Here is a 19,486-nt window from a genome sequence, read left to right on the forward strand (position 1 = left end):
TATTAATATTTATATTAATTTATGGGTAAAGTAATAGTCTGTTTATAATCTATGCATGTAAAATAAATGTTCTGACTGACTGAAACTCAAGAACTCTTTATAAAAGCATATTTAATAATTCTTTATACTTTTATAATTATGCCTTCGATTCCTTTCTTTTAATAATAGATGCATGTACATTCAATCCTTGTGGATCCAACACACTATGTCAAGCCATAGACCATCACTACGAATGTCAATGTAAAGAAGGTTATGTCAGAGATCCCAATAGTGATTTATCATGTCTTAGTAAGTTGTGAGGAAAAAAATAAGTGAATTTCAGTGTTTGTCAATATCTTTCATGTATTTTTGTGAGGATTATGCATTTATGTGGTATTTCTTATTGTCATAATCCGAAACAGTGCCATAATCTGAATGTGTGATATACTATAGATATGGCTGAGCTGATTTTTATATTTTTAGCTATGAAATGATTAATCTCTATAAATGATTTTTGCATAAATATTTTCTGTGGGTGTATCACTTTTTGATTCAAATATAATTTTTTACTTAAATTTTATGTGCTTTATTTTTCACAAATTGATATTGATCTCAGTTTCTTCTTACATTTTCGCAAATATGAATTTATATTTATAGATTTAGTTACATTAAGTTTCCCAAACTTTTTATTACCCTCTTCTTCAATAATTTTTTTCCATCGTCCTCCAACCAACCCATAAGATTCCCCTATGGGTGCTATACTCGCATCTTCTATCACCCCCAAGACTATCCCATTGTCCTCTAGAGGGCGGTATTACCCACTTTGGGAAAAACTTAGTTACTTTAACCTAAATTTATTATTTATTCTTACTGAGAAAATAGACAAGTGTTCTAAAAAAATAAGAATTCTGAATTTTAAAGTTGTTTGATCTCATTACTTCAAAATTAATAAAGAAGATTAACTTTGCTCAAATTTTTCACATGATAAATGTTGCACATTACTCAAAAACTCAAAACCTCTATCCATAAACTAATGATACAACTTTTGGTTTCTAGCCAGGGAACAAGATGAATGCAAAGAAGATATGCAGTGCCCATCTTTTGAACAGTGCAAAGCAAATGTTTTTGGAACAATGAAATGTGCAGGTATTCATATATATATATTCAAACACTATTTTTGAAGAGAAATCACAAATTTTCTGATGGAAGACAGCTATGAATTGTTTCCTTTGTGTAGTTTAATATATTTTTACTTTGATACTTACTTAAAATTCAGTCAATTATTTCTGACATTGTGATAGCAGTGTCAAAATTAAAAAGAACTCTTTTTTTTTTTAATTTAATGTCTTCCATTCAAAATAAGTTTTCAAGTACTTTTGCTTTATTTTTATTCATATTTCAAAGTAGAAGCTCATTTTCAGACTTTTTATTACCGTTTTAAAATAAAAGAAACATCTTATCGTGTAAAAGCCACATGATAGCATTAAAATTAGAGAAATTTTGATGGGCTTTCAGCTATTTTTTTATACTTCAAACTGTCATATATTTGATACTAATTCCTTTTTTTTATGTGTTCAATTACAGAAATCTGTTTGGACTTTTCATGCTCGCCACATGCGAATTGTATTGCTATCAATCATAAGGGAAAATGCAAGTGCACCGAAGGATTTACCGGTGATCCTGGAAAACGTGGTGGTTGTATCCGTAAGTAAAAATAATGTATTCAATAATATGATTGGATCATGCTACAATGCTGATACAAACATGTTTAAAGAGAAAAATTCAACAGTAAATGTGATGAAATTGAAATTTTATGAATATTTCAATAGTTCTTATTTTATTTTTTCTAGCAATTGATCGAAATGAGTGCCAACTGAATGATGACTGTGGGTCAGCTAGTGAATGCCGAAGGTCTGATGAGGGCATTCTAAAGTGTGTGGGTCAGTATATAACTAATAATACATATATATTGAATGACAATAACATATTGAAATATTAATAAATTGCTTATCAATATTCAAATAATGCTGAAAAAAATTGACATAATTTTGAAAAAAGTAAATTTAAAATTGGCTTTAGTTATGATTGGTTATTTATGTTGATTTTTTTTTTTTTTTGAGAAATGGAGAGAGAGAGGAAGGAGATAGTTGTGTTTCAACTTGATAATTTTGTACTGAATACTTGAAATTTATTTCTCTTTTTCAAAATTCCACTCTTGTTTGCAGATGTTTGTGAATATGCACAATGTGGTCCAAATGCAGTATGTGTTGCCTCAGGACATATATCACAATGTCAGTGTCCTCATGGCTTGTATGTAGGAGATCCTTATGACTTGGTCAGAGGTTGCCAACAAGGTAATGTTGCAATGCTTTTCAGTGAATTGGCTTTTTTCTTTGAAATTGGGGTTTTTTTGTAGAATATTTATATATATGCACATTAAATAGATGAGAAAATATGCCATATATTTCATCTAAGTGAATGTTTGCATAAAAATATTTAATTGTACTCTTGCCCTCAATTTGAATCTTTTTTTTTTTGAATAAATGCTCACGTGCATGCTACATCAACTGTTACATGCAACTGCCCTCAGATCGCATATAGTATAAAAACTGCTAAATTCTTAGATGAGGTTCTCCAAAACATAAGCTTAGTAGCACTTATTGTGAAAAATATTGTGAATTATAAAAATTTTATTTAGTCATTTGACATGGTGATACAGTAAAAATTAAATTTTTTAAAGTATGTGGGTTTCACTTGAAACTTCCTTTGATGGGACCATTTATGGGTTGCATAATTTTGGCTAAAAAATTCATTGCAATCTGTAATTAAATGGTTTAAATTTCTTAAAGAATCAGAATAATTTTAATTCTTAGTAGAAATTGCATATTTTCTTCCTATATTTTATGATTTTATATTTTTCATGCAAATTGAAGCTTTAGAAGATTGTGTTATTATTTACTTACAATAAGATTTCATTAAGTAGCGAATGAAATTTTTTAAATTTTTTTTTCCATGATGAATGTATTTGTGCATTCCTGATTCATACTTGAATGCTAAATGATAATTTTTCTTCATTAATTCATTCAGAGTTTTATGGACTTCCAATATCAACTAACTGATATTTTTATCTTTAACTTTGCAGTTGAATGTATCACAGATGAAGATTGTCATTTCGATAAAAGCTGCACTCCAGAATACTATTGTTTAAGTAAGTTTTCTGATGCTTAATTAGTCAACTCTTTTCATTATTTTATATAGCAATGCTGACTTGAATGATTTTTGATGATGATAAGTGATTTTTAATAATAAATAAGAATCATTTTCAAGAATAAATAATCAAGAACACATGTTGATTAATTTTTTATTTGCTTTTATGCACACATTTTTAACCAATATGCTTATAAGTTAGAGTCCTGGCAAATTAAGGCATCACAATTTTCACTTGCTTTAAGAAAAGGCTGATTTTAGAAAAGGCAAATTTAAAAAAATCTGAAATATGCATTTTTATTTCAGATCCATGCATAGATGGTTGTGGAAAGAACGCTATTTGTGTCGCTGAAAACCACCATAAAACATGTCAGTGTCCAGCAGGTATGACAGGGGATGCATATGGTAAGGGATGCAAGGCTATCAGATTTTGTGACAGCCATCCATGTCACCCATCAGCTAAATGTATAGATACCAAAGGAAGCTATACTTGCCAGTGTCCTCTTGATTACATTGGTGATCCCTATGGAGAGGGCTGCAGGCATCCAAATTCTTGTCCGAGAGGTGATGAAGATTGCCGTTCTGATGCAGCTTGCCTACCAGATGTAAGCGGTGAAAACATGTGCAAAAATCCTTGTGAACAATTCAACTGTGGACCTAATGCTTTCTGTGATGTTGTAAATCACAGGCCAAGATGCCAGTGCCCATCAGGTTTCAGAGCTAATCCTGACCCAGAAGTTGCTTGTTTGAGAACTTCAGTTTTCTGCAGAGATGCCAAAGAGTGCAGGGACAATCAAGCATGCGTTGATGGACAGTGTCGCCTTTTCTGTAACAGAGATAACGAATGTGCTGTTGGTGAGCGCTGTCTGAACCAGCGATGTGTTCTTCCATGTTTTGCTCATTCTGGTTGCCCAGCTAAAGAAGCTTGTATACCGAGTGGCTACTGCCAGGCTGGTTGTAGAGACAACAATGACTGTCCTTACAAAGAGGCTTGTATACAAAATAAGTGCCAGAATCCATGTGATACCAGAGGTGTATGCGGGCCAAATGCAATATGTACAGTAAGGGACCATAAGGCAACTTGTGAATGTCCACCCTTATTTGAAGGGTCACCTACTCCTATTTTAGGATGCAAACGTGTTTACCAACCTTGCTCATCATCAATTCGCTGTCCAACTGGTTTGAATTGCATAGGAGAACGATGCAGAGCTCCTTGCAGCAAATGTGTGGATGGCGAACTCTGTGTCAATGGAGTATGCATGGGTAAATATAATTTGTTTTATTCATGTTATATCTCAGTGGTTCTCAACCTGGGGCTATATGGCCCTGGGTTATTCTCAGAAGACCGCAGTTGAAAATCAGGTGAAAAGAAAGCCATGAAAGGTAGTTATGGGGGCCACAGAGAGCAGTGAAGAAATATAACTTCTGAGTTAAATATGGTGGGGAAAAAAATGTGACTAATATCAGAATCCAGCAAAGCTGTCCATTAGAACCTACATCATCTTACCATCTTAATGCATAGGCCTATGCCCATAGAAGGTCTACTGATGACAGCTCATACTATATAGCCTTTCCAAGTATAACTAGGCATATATATTAACTGTTATTTCCAGCTGAGTATGGGACCCTAAAACATCACTTTACCGAGAGATGCTCCTGATGTTGAGACGGCCCTGCACTGAACCCCTCATAAGAAGGAAGTTCATTGAACTCTAGCTCAAGGTAGGAATGGGTCCAAGATGATATGGGGGATTTATTGCATAGGTTTGTTAGATCGGCCTGTATTTTAAGGAAACAGACCAATTTTCTACACTTAAATTCAGGTCTTATGAAGAATAATCTTTAATCACCCCTTCCTTCCTCTGGATCTGCGCCTGACCCAGGGGTCCAGATTGACCTTATTTATGAAAATTTTCTTCATTTTTGAAATTTAGTTTTGGCTACATTCAAATCAATTAGTAGGAAGGTTTTTGCTCCTGGATAAGAGGGGAGGAGGCACAAGAAAAAAATATTATCTAAAGGCGGCCATGGGATAAAAAAGGTTTGGTATATCTGATATATCTGGGGAAAAAATTTCTCTCATGAGGAAAATAAAATATAGTTTCATTGATTTTTTTTTTTCTATTGTGGAAAGGAAATGATAGTTTGAACAGAGCTTATCACTGATCTTCTATCAAAGAAAGAAGAAAAGTGACAAATATAACAGATTAAATTATATTCAATCTGTTCCAGTTAATTTACCAAATGAGATATCCAATTTTTGTTGTTCCTGTATATCATTTTTAAAGAAAACTTTTCCTTTCAGTTATATGTTCGACTGATAGTAACTGCCCTGTTGGTGAAGTGTGCATCAACCAGTACTGTCAAGGTAATTAGAATGTGAAAATTTTGATTCATGAAAGAAAGCATAAGACAAAATAAGAAAGGTTTTTTCTGTTTAGCTGTATTCATGAACATTTTTCTTTTTTGCTCTTCTAGTTGGCTGTCGAACAGATGGGGACTGCCGCCTGAATGAGGTCTGCAGCTCAAATCGCTGCTCTTGTAGACCTGGCTTTAATCCAACTCAAACTGGATGCGAAGGTAAAATTTTTCTCATAAGTATCAATAAGTACAATTGCATCCAGACTTACAAACTTTATACTTAAAAAAAACTGTCCAATCAAGACTGAATGAAGCATGTCTATTTTTTTTTTCCATGTGGGAGGGGGGGGATGGTGCATCATTACCATTAGGACACAAAACTGTTTGTTATAAATTTGATTACAGAATGTAAAAATTTTTTCTCCTGTGGGGGCAAATGAAGAAAAACTCAACTCATTTGCCTCATTTTCTCAAATTGGGGGTGTATTTCTATCTATTTTTCATGGGTTTGGAGTCCTTCACAATTTTTACTAAAAGCCAGCACTATATTTTGTGTCATTCAACGCATTCAATGCATATAAATTTAAAAAGAGCTGTTGAAGTGCCAAAAAATAATAACAGTAAATATCTTTAATTCTGTTCGCATTATAAAATAATAACAGGTTTAAAACAAAGTATTTGTAGTTATCTCTATGTTAAAGGGTTTTATTATGTTTAATTACAATAATATATTTTCTATCAAAGATAACAACGAATGCCTTTCAAATCCCTGCCATCCGACAGCACTTTGTGTTAATTCAGCTGGTAGTTACTATTGCCAGTGCAGAGAAGGAGATATCGGAGATGGTTACACTGGATGTAAGTTTTGATTGCCTTTTTAAAAATCAATTATGTAGATGATAATAATAAAATTAAGTGATAATAATAATAAAATTAAGTGATAATAATAATAATAATAAAATTAAGTGATAATAATAATAATAAAATTAAGTGATAATAATAATAATAAAATTAAGTGATAATAATAAAATACACAGCAAATAATTTTATAAATTGTGTGTAAGGATGAGATGAATGTTATTGAAACATTTAGTGAATGAAAAATCCTGAATAGAATCTCAATCAATAAATTCTTCTGGCCTAATGGCTATAATGACTTAGGTAACATGATTTAAAAAAAAAAAAGAATTTATGAGATCAACATTTATCAAAAGTTGCTTGTAATTATAAATTTGTGTTTCTTTTCAAACTTGTAAGGTCGTCCACAAGGGGAATGTCCAAATGGGGATCATGATTGCCCAACTAGCGCTGTTTGTGGAAGAGATGCTGAAGGAATTCCAAAATGCATAAGTAAGTAAATTATTTACTTTTGTTTATTCACGTATTTTCTCCTTTTTTTCCTAATATCTGAAATGCTATTAGATGCGAACTAATTTACGTCTTAATTTTTCTTGTAATAGATCCATGTGATGACAGCCCATGTGGTCCTAATGCAGAATGCAGTGTTTCAAATCATGCACCGCAATGCTTCTGTCCTAAAACTGGTCTTTTTACTGGTGATCCATATGAACTATCAAGAGGATGTATCCAAGGTAATAAAAATGATAATTAATTCATTAATATCAGCATTTTTTTTTTTGGTATTACCACCAAGTTTTTCTCTGCTTATTATGCATATTTTTTTTATAGGAATAAATTTTGAAATACTGTACAGAGTTTATTATGCTGTTTGGTTTAGACAAATTGCTACAATATATCTAATATTTACTTGATACTATTTATATGTATGCATTCAGGGTCTTTTAATTTGAGGAAGTGACCTCGTGATGAGTAAAAAAATAATTTAGGCATCAGCCAAAATTTTTTAAGGCGTACATTTTTCCAAGAAAAGTGGTGTAAAATAGTGCTTTTTCCCCACTTTAACTCGACTTAGTGGTCCTTTTCTATGTTGATTAAAAATTCCAAAGAATTTGTATTGTCTCCTGACAATAACTTTCAAAATGTGACTAATTTTCTTTTTTCGTTTTATAGTGGATTGTCTTCAAGACAGTGATTGTAATTTTGACAGGCAATGCATAAACTTTGTTTGTGAAAGTAAGTAAATGAATGTAAATGAATCTAATCCATATCAATCAATATAACTGAAGTTTAACATTCAATCTGATAGTTTGTAACATTTTTCTAATATTCTGTTTTGTCAAAAGCATGACAAACTTGTAGAAATATTTTTACCCTTGTTCAGTTTCTTAAAATATCAAAATCACTTTTAATCGTACAAATACTTTTCAGGTCCTTGCCTCAAAGTTAACTGTGGCCCATATGGTACATGCATAGTACGAAACCGACAAGCTTCATGCCGATGTGAACCAGGGTATGAAAACAATGGTCGCCTAACCTGTATTGGTATGTTGTTGGTTTACTTCATCTGTTTTGAATGGAAATTGTACTTACCCAATTGATTAAAATTTATATTTCTTTGAAACACTTTTCACATTTGCTAACATAAATTTATGAAATTAAAGGGAACATAATACAAAAATAAGGGAATATAATTGTATTGAAAGAGGTGTTTTGATTATATAGATTTCATTTTTATTCATTTTATTCACTAATTTTGATTAGTTTTATGAGGTAAATAGTGATGTGAATTGTTTCATTCGACTAATTTTTCCTTTTTTTCTAATTCTATAGATATTGATGAGTGCAAGCAACATCCGTGCCATGCATCTGCTGTTTGTGAGAACACTCCTGGGAGCTTCTCATGCAGGTGTCCCTCTGGTCTTACTGGAAATCCACTCATATCACCAGGGTGTCACGATCCAAATATGTGTTTCAATGGAGACTCTGATTGTGATGATTCAGCAGCATGCACCCGAGTAAAGGGAGAACCTTATTGTAGAGGTCAGTTTCAGTCCTTCCCATGAGCATGAACCATATTATCCCAAGAATTAATCATACAGTATCATTTAGTTATATTTCTGATATCATTCTTGTTCACAATTCAAAATCTTTTCTGTCAAATCGCAGAACTTGGAATTTTTTTCTGATTCACACATTTTATTGGTTATGATTGACTATATACTTACCAATTGAGTTATAAACCAATGGTTCATGAAAAAAAAAAACATTGGGTGAAAAGTTTCGGAAGTAATGAAAAAAATTCAAATTTTTTGTACTCGGGTGGAAATTTTTTTTATATCAATCTAATTCTATACACATGCACTTTTCAGATCCTTGTGAAGCACCAACAGCTTGTGGTATTAATGCTAATTGCAGAACGATCAAACACCAATCTGTTTGTACTTGCCCTGCTGGCTATACTGGGGATCCTCACTACAGATGTAACAAAGGTCAGTGGAAATTTTTTTTTTTTTGCCGTGAGGGAAATATATATTTATTCTTATCTTTGTAAATCATGGATTTAATGAAATTTCTATCTAATAAAATGAAATGTAATTTAATTATTATTGTTTCAGTCGAATGTACCATCAATGAGGAATGTAAAGACAACCAAGTTTGCGAAAAGAACAAATGCATAGGTAAGCTTTAATTTATAAATTTTAGTATGTTTTGCCAAATTTTTTAATGTTGCAATAAACAAAATGCATAATTAATTCACGAGGTTCCATCAAGCTATTAAAATGAAAATAAAAATTCTTGCTACAGTGAAACCTCCCACCAACTGCCATTAACAGGATCGAGAAAATGTGGTTGTTTTGAAAGGTTGGCATTGCTGAAAAGTTCAATATTTCTCAGGGGAAAAAAATTAAAAATTTTGATTTTTCATGTAAAATTGTAAGAATCAATATTATAATCACTCAAAAGAAGCATTTTTGCAGCACCTAATATTTATTCTGCATTGGAAATGTGCAAATTTAGCATGAAGATCCGGCGCACCCGTTAGCAACTTACTTGTGAAACCCTAAGGTTGTGAACCACATTTTGAAAATCACTGATGTAACAGGTGTGGCTGCAGGGCTGTGCAGCTGCATGGGGCACAGCTATAGGAATAGTGCCAAATCAGCTGTAAATGAGGGGAAAAAATTTTTTTTTGTCTGAAATTTCCAGTCTATGAATTTAATGCATTTCATCTAGCTTGGAGTTTTCATGGTCATTTGTATTGATGCAGCTTATACACCACAGGGACACTGAAACGATGTCTTGAACTGCCCCTGTGATGCAAGGAAAAATCCACACTCATATTCGTGTTCATGGGATTCAAGGAAGAAAAACTCCTTCAGAGAAAAATATTGAAAACTATTTTTCTTGTGATATGCATTGTTATTCTTTTATTTTCATTATTCAGAAATCCTTGTTCAGGGTTAAACCTTAATGTTAATCAAATGCGATGCATTCTGCGTTCAAAGAGAATGTGGCTGTTGTTTGGAGATGACTGTTATGGGAGGTTTTACTGTAACTGAATGTGGTTTTCTGGGGGGGGGGGGGTCAATATCTGTGCACCACACCTTATTGCAAATGAACTCTTTCTTGGTATCTTCAGCAGATGATGAAGTGGCAAATTAAAAAGCCCATAGCTAATAAAATTAAAAATGTCTCAATATCTGTATTTACAAAATTGTTTCCTTCGATTACGACTTACACTGTATATATATTTTTAAATTCCAGATGCTTGCTCTAGCCAAGCTAACTGTGGTCATAATACAGTCTGTCAATCAAAAAATCATGGGGCAAACTGTAGGTGTCGTGATGGATTCTATGGTGATCCAGTTGCAGGATGTCGAAGTAAGTATGCAGTTATCTCAATGTACGAGGAGCTTTGATTTTTTATCTGAGAATGTTTTTCAAAGAAAAGCTTACAAAATTATGGTGGCACTTATCACATGATTCATTAGCCAAAAACTTTTAAGGTCCCAAAATTTACTTGCATTACTACTACTACAGCATAGCCAATTTCAACAAAAATATCATTTTTAATATCAAAAGTTTCTAATTGAGGATTTAAAGTTCAATGATTTAAGATGCAAATATGTTGAAAGAAACTGAGAAATAAATGCCACAAAAATCCCTCATTTCAGGGGATAATGTTTTTAAATTCAAGATAGGTCTTATTACCAGGGACTATACATATTTTTTTACAACTCTGCTATTTTTGTTGTAAAATTCAAATCAATGGTCCAACAGCTTTTCTGGAGCTTAATATAACTAATTTTGTTTGTTGATTTTTTTTCCAGAAATAATATCTTGTGAATCTGATATCAATTGTCCAGCTGGTGAATTGTGTCAAAAAGGAGTTTGCAATGGTAAGATGAACTGTGTCACATACTGTTTATTGTGATACATCTGTGTTACTCATATTCATAGTTCAGCATGATACTTGCAAACTAAAAATACATATTCATTCTCTTATTTCAGTACCCTGCAATGGAGACAGAGATTGTGGCTCAAATGAGAGATGCGAATTTGGCCGTTGTGTTTGTAAGTTTTTCACTGGCAATGTTTTCACTCTTTCATAATCCAAGTTTTTATATCCATTTTTTTAAAATAATTTTTCTATACGATGATTGATTTTAAATATATTTATTTTTGTAGCTATATGCTTATCTGACAGTGAATGCCCAGAACACCAGGTGTGCAGTGCTGGAAAGTGTATAACAGGTAAATTTTACTGTTACCAATCATAGCCTTCGTTAATAAGAAAATTAAAAGAATATTCAAATGATTCTTTGACAACATACTTAATATGTTATATCAGTAGGGATAAAAATTTTATGTACCACGAAATGAATTTTTAGGTTTTATTTGGATATAAAGAGTACACAATGTCCATAACATAATCTGCTTTACATTTACACGTGTTTTATATGTGTGCAAATGGTGTTTTATATGCATGTTATCGTGGGCAGAGATATGGGGGGGGGGTCAATGCTTCCCCAGCATCAAAGGTGGAGTCGACTGATTTAATGTATATATGAATTGACATCATCATCACCCCCCCCCCCCGACTTCCAAGTCAATCTCTGCCTATGCATGTTATGCAATCTGACTTTGAAATGGTTAAGAGATAATACCTGATTTATAAATTTTTTCTTTAGTTGACAGATGTGGAGGAGATACACAGTGCAATGATAATCAGGTTTGCCGAGCCAGTGACAAAGGATATAACGATTGCATGGGTGAGAATAATTTTCTTTCCTCAAATTCTCACTCTCTCTCTCTCTCATGAGTTTTTACATGTCTCATGATGTTACATATTTCTATAAGATCACAATTATTTTATTTTGAAGTATTTTAGTACCCTGGCTATAGAAATGCATATAGTTGAAAATTCAGTCGAACTTGCTTACAACAAAAATGGATATTACCAATTTTTACATTTTGTATAACAAAGTTTTTTGATTTCTTGTGAATTTTGTTTGGCTTATCTATGCTTATCAAGACGGTACAGATATAATGAAGTTTGCATATAATCAATACTTAGGTCATTTTTTCCAACTTTGTTATAAGCGAGTTCAATTGCAATATGGCAATAGATTTGGTGAAACACCTAATTCTTTGTAATTTAGCTATTCAAGGTTTCATTACAAGACATGAATTTTTCCCTCCCAAAATGTTTATCACTCTTTATCTCTCTCTCTGATACAATCCTTTCATTGATATATTTATGAAATTTTTACTAAAAATATTATTTTTTAACATAATTTCATTTTCACATCTTTTCTGTGTGTGAAATCAAAAATGTTTGGTTTCTTATATGCTCCCATCCTACATCATTTTCCATTTTTCTCATCATATTTCATTTCTATCATTTTGCTTTATTTTAGATCCATGTGATCTGGTTCTGTGTGCACCACATGCACATTGTGTGTCTAGAGGCCATGCTTCAATTTGTAGGTGTGATGAGGGATACATTGGAGATCCAGTGGACAGGGGTTGTGAACCAGGTACGTATTTATTACCTACCCTTTGCACTTGGGGTGTATGCATGTTCTTGCTTTGCATGGATAATTTTTTAATTTAAAGTTTTTGGTAATGAAGAGCTTTGCATTTTCAGTTGAGTGTCTACGTAATGAAGATTGTCCGAGTGCTGAGGTTTGTGAAAAATATGAATGTGTTGGTAAGTGTCATTATTGTTATATTACTTTCTTTATTTCTTTCACTGAGTTTTTTGAAGAGTATAATTGATAATCTTCTATCATTCCAGATCCATGTAAATTACAAAACATCTGTGGACCCAATGCTTTCTGTGAATCTAGGAACCATTCACCAATTTGTAGATGCCACGAAGGTTATGAAGGTGACCCGATTGTAGGGTGTCGTCCTAAAGACTATTGTGCAAACAGACCTTGCCACCACAGTGCTATTTGCAAAAACAAATTTGGAGGATATGACTGCTTCTGTCCACCAGAAAGAAGCATTGGTACTCCTTACTCAGATCCTGGATGTAAGTAATTTAAGTTAGAATATTACAAACCACTTTTTTTTTCATTTTAACAGAGGAAATCTGCTTAAAATTTTCACTGGGTCAATAGGGCATCTAGTGTAACCCTGAAATATAAGTTTGTTTTCACATGAAGCAAGTTATTTGAAGAAGGAACATCAAAAAATGAATGAAAATATTTTGTTCCATTACCCAGATTCATTTTTATATATTTCATGATCTGTTACTACTATTTTATTCGGCGCAATTATTTCCAGGATCCCCCCACCAAGATTGTGTCCATAAATTACTGAAGCTTTTTTTAAAGTTTTTACCTTTTTGTGTAGTTGTTTAGTTAACCCTAATTTAATTTCAGGTCGGGGAGAGAATGAATGTCCACAAGGAGATTCTGACTGTCCTTTCACTGCATTCTGTGATAAAACTACTATTCCACCCATGTGCAGAAGTAAGTACCGTATCATGCATTCAAAACTGCTGAATTGCATTTTAGATTAGAACTTGAATGAGGTATGACTGTCAACATTTCTAGTGATATAACTTTTTGATACTCAGGAAAGGTGTTCATAAAGACATATAAATGTATTTTTGGATTAAAAAAAAAAAGAATTGATAATGAAAATTAAAAATAATCAATTACAAATGTATATCAAAGTTATACTTAAACTATTTTTGCATTAAAGGTGTGATTTGCATAAAATTAAAGTTGAAGATAGATTATTTAGTTTTAGTAATATAACTTCTTTTTATAGCTGTCTATACTCCATGCATTGTTTGTGTTCAATTCATTTTATTATATATGCTCTCATTAATTTGATTTTTTTCCCTTCAATGTAGATCCATGTCAGACACAAGGAGTATGTGGTATAAATGCTTTATGCAGAGTTGAGAACCATCGAGCTGCATGTTATTGTCTTCCAGGTTTTACTGGAAATCCTTGGGATTCATCACGAGGGTGTATAAGAAGTATGCTATTATTAAATTCTTCATTTTCGTACACTTTGTTTTGCTTAGAATGAAAGTGCTTTAAATTTACTGATTTCTTAGAGTTTTGAAACATGTTTTTTTTCTCTTTCCCAGTTACAAATGATTGCTCTGTAGATAGAGACTGTAGTTCTGGCTACATGTGCTTAGATAGAAGGTGCAAATGTGAGTATTATCTCTCTTCTGTTGGAAAAAATAAATTTCCTTATTATTTTCAACAGTAAGAGGTACAAGATTCCACTTTTGATGAACTCTGGCTTATTTTTCAGTGCGTTGTCGTTCTGATAATGATTGTGCATCAAAAGAGTTATGTCATCAAGGTCAATGTGTTCTTGGTTGTCGTGAAGATCCTGAATGCTTGTCGAGAGAAATTTGTGCAGCAAATAAATGCATAGGTTAGTTTCAGTCATATATGTTTATGTATTAATTATAATATTAAAAAAATTCATTTTTTCCTAAATTTTTTTTTTTTAATTTAGTGGAACTTGAGAGATACAATTTTTCAAGAAGATCAAAAATTAATCCGTTATGATCATATCTTTTTTTTAAAAATTAAGTAAATATTCTAATACAGTTAACTTGAATTCATACTGCATTTTAACTAATAAATTAGCAAAAAAAGTTTTTTTTGTAGGAATTTAGTGCATTACATGTCCAAGGTTATGTTCAACATGTCAGTTCATTTTTACTCATGAACATTAAAATAATATGCAAAATTTAATTTCATAAAACACTTATTCTTTGTGCATTTTGGAAGAATAATAGATAAAAATGTGTAATTTAAACTTTCCCATGCACAAACCTTGGCACAAACTTTAATATAATTTTAAACATATTTTCAAAGGAAAATCTCGGCTAACTAAAGTTTTAACTATTAAAAAGTTTATTTATTAATAAAAATTATCTCAATTTCAAATGGGTACTTTGCCCAGTATGCAAGGGGACCCACATTCAATTCACGGAGGAGACAAATCACTTTTCTTTCTAAATATTAGTTTCAGCATAAGATCCAAAAAATTTAATTTAATTTCTCAGTATATTTTAGGAAGAAAAAATACCATGTCTTAATGCTTTGACCTTTGAAGACCAGACACACCCCGCTTCCCATCTCAGAGAGATATCGAAGCGTTCCCGAAGGATGGGTGTATCCGGAAAGTTTTATTATAAACAACAAAACATTGTCACTTCGGACAATGGCAACAAAAATAAAATATATATAAAAATGATTGTCAATCTGAGATCATATAACAGGTAATTAAAATCGAAACAACAAACGCTGATAGGAAATCAAAATCATAAACAAGATTATACGATGATGGCTTAGTAGCATCTCTTAATGCTGTAAAATGTGTTTGGTGATAATAGTAACAATAATTAAATTATAATTTTTTTTTATCAAATTTCAGTTGGGTGTAGAACTGATTCTGATTGTTCACCATTAGAGGCCTGCATATTAAATACATGTACAAGTAAGTAGTTTTTAAATATTCATCTTGCAGTTGCTGACTATGACTTATTCTATTATACGTATATATTGATCACAATTATTGATTTGTAATATCTTTCTTATTTACTACTAGAGTTGTGCTTATCCAACATAAATGGTCTGGCAGAACCCCAGATAAGCAAAAATGTTGGATAATAAGGAGGTGTTAAGAAAAAGTCTATTAAACATCATTACAAACCTAAAAATAATGTTTTATAACAAAACAACAGAAAAAATTTACCTACAGTTACAGAATATGCTGAAGTTAAATACAAGTACTTGAAAAGTTCAGTCATTTGATGATTTAAAGAAATTTTGAGTCTGCTTTTCTGATGAGTGCCATTTCTTCGCTGCCAAGTCACTATCTTTGCAACATCATTATGTCGATTGCTGTAGCTTCTCCTTGATGCTCAATGTATTTAACTGCAGTTTCTAGTCTTAACTCAGTCGTTATGTCAAATTCTGAGAGGCTCAATAGTTGGTGCTTGATCTTTTTGTTTTGTTTTTTCATTTGTGGTGGGACCTTGGATAATATGGAACTTCAGATAAGTTAGACTCTACTGTATTTAGAAATAATGAAGCATTTTTGATTGATGGATATGAATAGATTATTATAGTGCAGTATAGTGAATATATTCTGTTATTTCAGAAATATATTTTGTTATTTCAGAAATATATTCTGATTTTCTAGAGAAAATCTTTCTTTGTTGTAAAGAACAAAACTCTATTAAATTTCAGATCCATGTGAGAGTCAAACTGCTTGTGGCACCAATACTCTATGCAAGATTCAGCAACATAGGCAACAGTGTACTTGTGCTCCAGGGTTTACTGGAAATCCAAACATTGCATGTCAAAGAAGTATGAAATTTACACATTAGTTAGTTCATTCATGAACCTTATTTCACAGGATTTTTAAAAGTTATGGAATTGTGGATGCTCGACTTGAGCTTTATGCTTACTACATGTATCTACAATTTTGATTTTAGAATTACTGTATATACTCATGTATAAGCTCACCTCCCCTCCCCCCCCCGCTTCAGGACCACCAAAACCGCAATAAATTGAATACCCGTGTATAAGCGACCCCAAAAAATCTGTGCATTTTGAAGAAAAAAAAAATCCTTATATTTTCATGCAAAATGAATCACTTGCGGAAATTAACAATAGAAAATGATTCAAACTTTATAATCCATTTCTTCTGAGTCTTCAAGTGTAATCCATCAGATCATCATAGGGGTGTGGTATCTTCGTTTTTATCCTCATCTGGGTTGTCATCGCCATTGTCACTTTCAAAGAGGATATCATCTTCAGTTCCATCCATCGCATTGCTGATGCAACACTTTTTGAAGGATCGGCGGAAACAGAATTCCACGCCTCGTGTACCCATTTGCACACTAGGCAGGTGTCAGGTTTCTTCAAGGCACCACTTTTTACAGTTTCATTCTCATCGGAACTCGTCCATTCGATCCACAAATTCCTCAAATAGTCTCCGAAAGGCTTGTTGATGCTCACATCTAAAGGCTGTACAATCGACGTTAGTCCACACCTGCTATCAAAGCCAATAATGTTTTCGATTTCTTTGTCTCGGCTTTGACATTATCGGTTCTGTGGGGTTTCACTACTACAAAAATGACTACTGATTGCTGGGGTCGATATTTTCTCATCAAAAACTGACCCGAGTATAAGCCGACCCCCCCCCCCCCCTCCCTTGAGGAACGAATGTTTCCACAAAAAAAACTTGGCTTGCGCACACAAGTATATATGGTATTTCTTGTGGATTCTGCTCCACGCTACAAATCAATATCGAAGCAGTGAGCGCTTGAGCAACCCACAGCTTAACTATTTTTCTACAAAAAATATATATTATTTATTTATTTTTTTTTTTTTTTACATCTATTAATATATTTTTCCCCCAGTGCTTTTTTTTTGCATTTCTTAACGTAAAATTTTTTTTTTTCAGTTTTGCCTTCATGTGTTTCTGAAGCTGATTGTCCACTCAATCATTACTGCTTGGATGGAAAGTGTAGAGGTGAAAATCTCTTCTTAACTCATTAATGAGAAACTTTAATAAATTTTTAAATACTTTCATATAGTTCTCGTGCATAAAAATTAATTCAGTTTTAATTTAACATAAATAGTTTTAACAGTTAATTGAATCTTCGGCTAACAAGCTTTATAAGTAAAATTATCTCGTTTTATAATACAAATATCCATTTCAGTTGCTATTTTACTTCTCCCAAAGAAGAATCCACATTTAAAGATTTTATTACTTTCTTTTGAAAGTTCTACATTTCTCGAGAAATTTCAAACTTTTAGGTTCACACTTGCTTAAACTGTTCCAATAAATGTAATTTAGACTTACTTAATCTCTAATTATTCCTGATATAAATCTGTCTCTAAATATTAGTAATTGTAACAGTGTAAATTATATTAATCCAACAGTGAGAATTGATTTAATATTTAATGTTTTTGAATTTCAAAAAAGGATCAAAAACTTAGTATTAAAATAGAGTTTATTTTTACTTTGCTTCTCTAAAACATTTCTAGACATTTTTCTATCGCTTATTTCAGTTTTTAAGTGATGAAGAGTGAAGGTATGAAAATAATGTAGATAGAAGAGGAAAAATATAAAAAATTGTGACATACTTACATATCTCTTCATTTACATATTTATAGTCCTCATAGAAAAAAAAACTACTCATAACCAACTTTTTAAATCAAAACTAATGCCCCATTCTTTCAATTTCCCTCTTTCAGTTGAATGCAACACAGATGGTGAATGTAGTGCTGGAGAAAAGTGTGTTAATAATCACTGCCTTGGTGAGCTCATCTTTGTTTCCCCCTTCTAATTCAATATCATATTATTTACAATAATTATGTTTTATTAATGTAAGTGTGGTGGAGGATAGGCCAAGAAATGTGGTACTTGTAAATTGATGAGGAAATTATTTCAAACAATTTGTTTTTTTTATAGTTTTGTGCCGCAGAGATCAGGACTGTCAAAACAGTGAAATATGCATAAGAAATCATTGTCAAGGTACAGTAACTATACCATTCTTTGATGTATAATGCCAACTCCTATCACATGAAAAAATTAATTCTGCAGTTTCCCCACAAAAGAAAATTCCCTCCAATAGTCATCCATTGGTCATCACAATTACACTTGAGGTGAGGGACTCATATCAAAAGAGACCTCTTCACAGAAAAAAGGATCTCACAAGCAACTGAAATAGGGGTCACAATCAATAGGGTGCTGATCACTGTCTTATCCTGTTTTCTCTAGTTAAACTTCCAAGCTATTCAGTATAAGGAGAGAGGGATATCATGCATTAACTAAACTTTTATGCCAGGCCCTATCATAGCATTTTTTTCTTTAAAAAAAAATTCTCTCCCTCCTTCATGTGACCTCTGATTTTAAAAGGCAGAGATTTTGTCTCCACAAAGGCGTTGGGACAAAAAAAAAGTTTTCTTTCTGCATGAAGCCATTTTCTCAGCAGAGATTTTGTCTTTAAAAATTAGTTTCCCTCCTGCTAGTGAGAAGAAACTTCTTCACCAACATAACCAATAAGAAAACAATGAAACAATGATTTGACCATTTATTTATACATTTTAATATCTTTATAGTTTAAAGAAAAATTAAGTATCTTATCTTAAAAGTTGTGTTCTGCTTAGTATTCCTACAAAATTTTGTGAAGATTGGTTGAAAACTGAAGATTTGTATTGAGAATATATATATATGTATATACACTTATATGTATTCTCATATATATTTTGAAATATGCATATATTGAATATATATAAAGTGACAATCAATGTTATGTATATATATAGATAATGACTTGCTATATAGATAAGTAAATGTCAGTGAAAAATACAATTTATATACTACATTTTTTATAATTTTTGTTTATTGAAAATGATCTTTAATAGTTTTTTTTCCCACTGACTATTCACTGCTTTCTTTATTTCTTTCTCTGTAGTTGGATGCAGAACAAATGAGCAGTGTCCTGATCATTTGGCATGTGTAAGCAATCAATGTAGAGGTAAGTACATAATTATGACATAAACACAAT

At 32.0% G+C, this 19,486-nt stretch overlaps 1 protein-coding gene across 2 annotated transcripts in view; it reads left to right on the forward strand.

The window, feature by feature from the left end:
- Nucleotides 1-19,486, forward strand: part of LOC149084255 (uncharacterized) — a 191,052-nt gene that overhangs the window by 125,091 nt on the left and 46,475 nt on the right. For both annotated transcript variants that reach the window (XM_089234616.1, XM_089234617.1), the window contains 35 exons: nucleotides 169-288; nucleotides 1,036-1,125; nucleotides 1,564-1,683; nucleotides 1,830-1,919; nucleotides 2,205-2,333; nucleotides 3,122-3,187; nucleotides 3,493-4,449; nucleotides 5,492-5,554; nucleotides 5,665-5,766; nucleotides 6,292-6,405; nucleotides 6,805-6,897; nucleotides 7,008-7,139; nucleotides 7,579-7,641; nucleotides 7,837-7,950; nucleotides 8,239-8,448; nucleotides 8,778-8,897; nucleotides 9,024-9,086; nucleotides 10,174-10,290; nucleotides 10,740-10,808; nucleotides 10,921-10,983; nucleotides 11,098-11,163; nucleotides 11,601-11,681; nucleotides 12,330-12,449; nucleotides 12,560-12,622; nucleotides 12,710-12,949; nucleotides 13,302-13,391; nucleotides 13,781-13,909; nucleotides 14,024-14,092; nucleotides 14,197-14,322; nucleotides 15,334-15,396; nucleotides 16,152-16,271; nucleotides 17,374-17,442; nucleotides 18,171-18,233; nucleotides 18,388-18,450; nucleotides 19,394-19,456. In XM_089234616.1, coding sequence (XP_089090742.1) covers nucleotides 169-288; nucleotides 1,036-1,125; nucleotides 1,564-1,683; nucleotides 1,830-1,919; nucleotides 2,205-2,333; nucleotides 3,122-3,187; nucleotides 3,493-4,449; nucleotides 5,492-5,554; nucleotides 5,665-5,766; nucleotides 6,292-6,405; nucleotides 6,805-6,897; nucleotides 7,008-7,139; nucleotides 7,579-7,641; nucleotides 7,837-7,950; nucleotides 8,239-8,448; nucleotides 8,778-8,897; nucleotides 9,024-9,086; nucleotides 10,174-10,290; nucleotides 10,740-10,808; nucleotides 10,921-10,983; nucleotides 11,098-11,163; nucleotides 11,601-11,681; nucleotides 12,330-12,449; nucleotides 12,560-12,622; nucleotides 12,710-12,949; nucleotides 13,302-13,391; nucleotides 13,781-13,909; nucleotides 14,024-14,092; nucleotides 14,197-14,322; nucleotides 15,334-15,396; nucleotides 16,152-16,271; nucleotides 17,374-17,442; nucleotides 18,171-18,233; nucleotides 18,388-18,450; nucleotides 19,394-19,456 — 4,320 coding nt within the window. The remainder of the gene's footprint in view (nucleotides 1-168; nucleotides 289-1,035; nucleotides 1,126-1,563; nucleotides 1,684-1,829; nucleotides 1,920-2,204; nucleotides 2,334-3,121; nucleotides 3,188-3,492; nucleotides 4,450-5,491; nucleotides 5,555-5,664; nucleotides 5,767-6,291; nucleotides 6,406-6,804; nucleotides 6,898-7,007; nucleotides 7,140-7,578; nucleotides 7,642-7,836; nucleotides 7,951-8,238; nucleotides 8,449-8,777; nucleotides 8,898-9,023; nucleotides 9,087-10,173; nucleotides 10,291-10,739; nucleotides 10,809-10,920; nucleotides 10,984-11,097; nucleotides 11,164-11,600; nucleotides 11,682-12,329; nucleotides 12,450-12,559; nucleotides 12,623-12,709; nucleotides 12,950-13,301; nucleotides 13,392-13,780; nucleotides 13,910-14,023; nucleotides 14,093-14,196; nucleotides 14,323-15,333; nucleotides 15,397-16,151; nucleotides 16,272-17,373; nucleotides 17,443-18,170; nucleotides 18,234-18,387; nucleotides 18,451-19,393; nucleotides 19,457-19,486) is intronic.

This window comes from Pholcus phalangioides, unplaced genomic scaffold (genome assembly GCF_987345545.1).
Source record: "Pholcus phalangioides strain wild (caught in Gottingen) unplaced genomic scaffold, Ppha-v1.0 ptg000008l_1, whole genome shotgun sequence".
Classification (NCBI taxonomy): Eukaryota; Metazoa; Arthropoda; class Arachnida; order Araneae; family Pholcidae; genus Pholcus; species Pholcus phalangioides.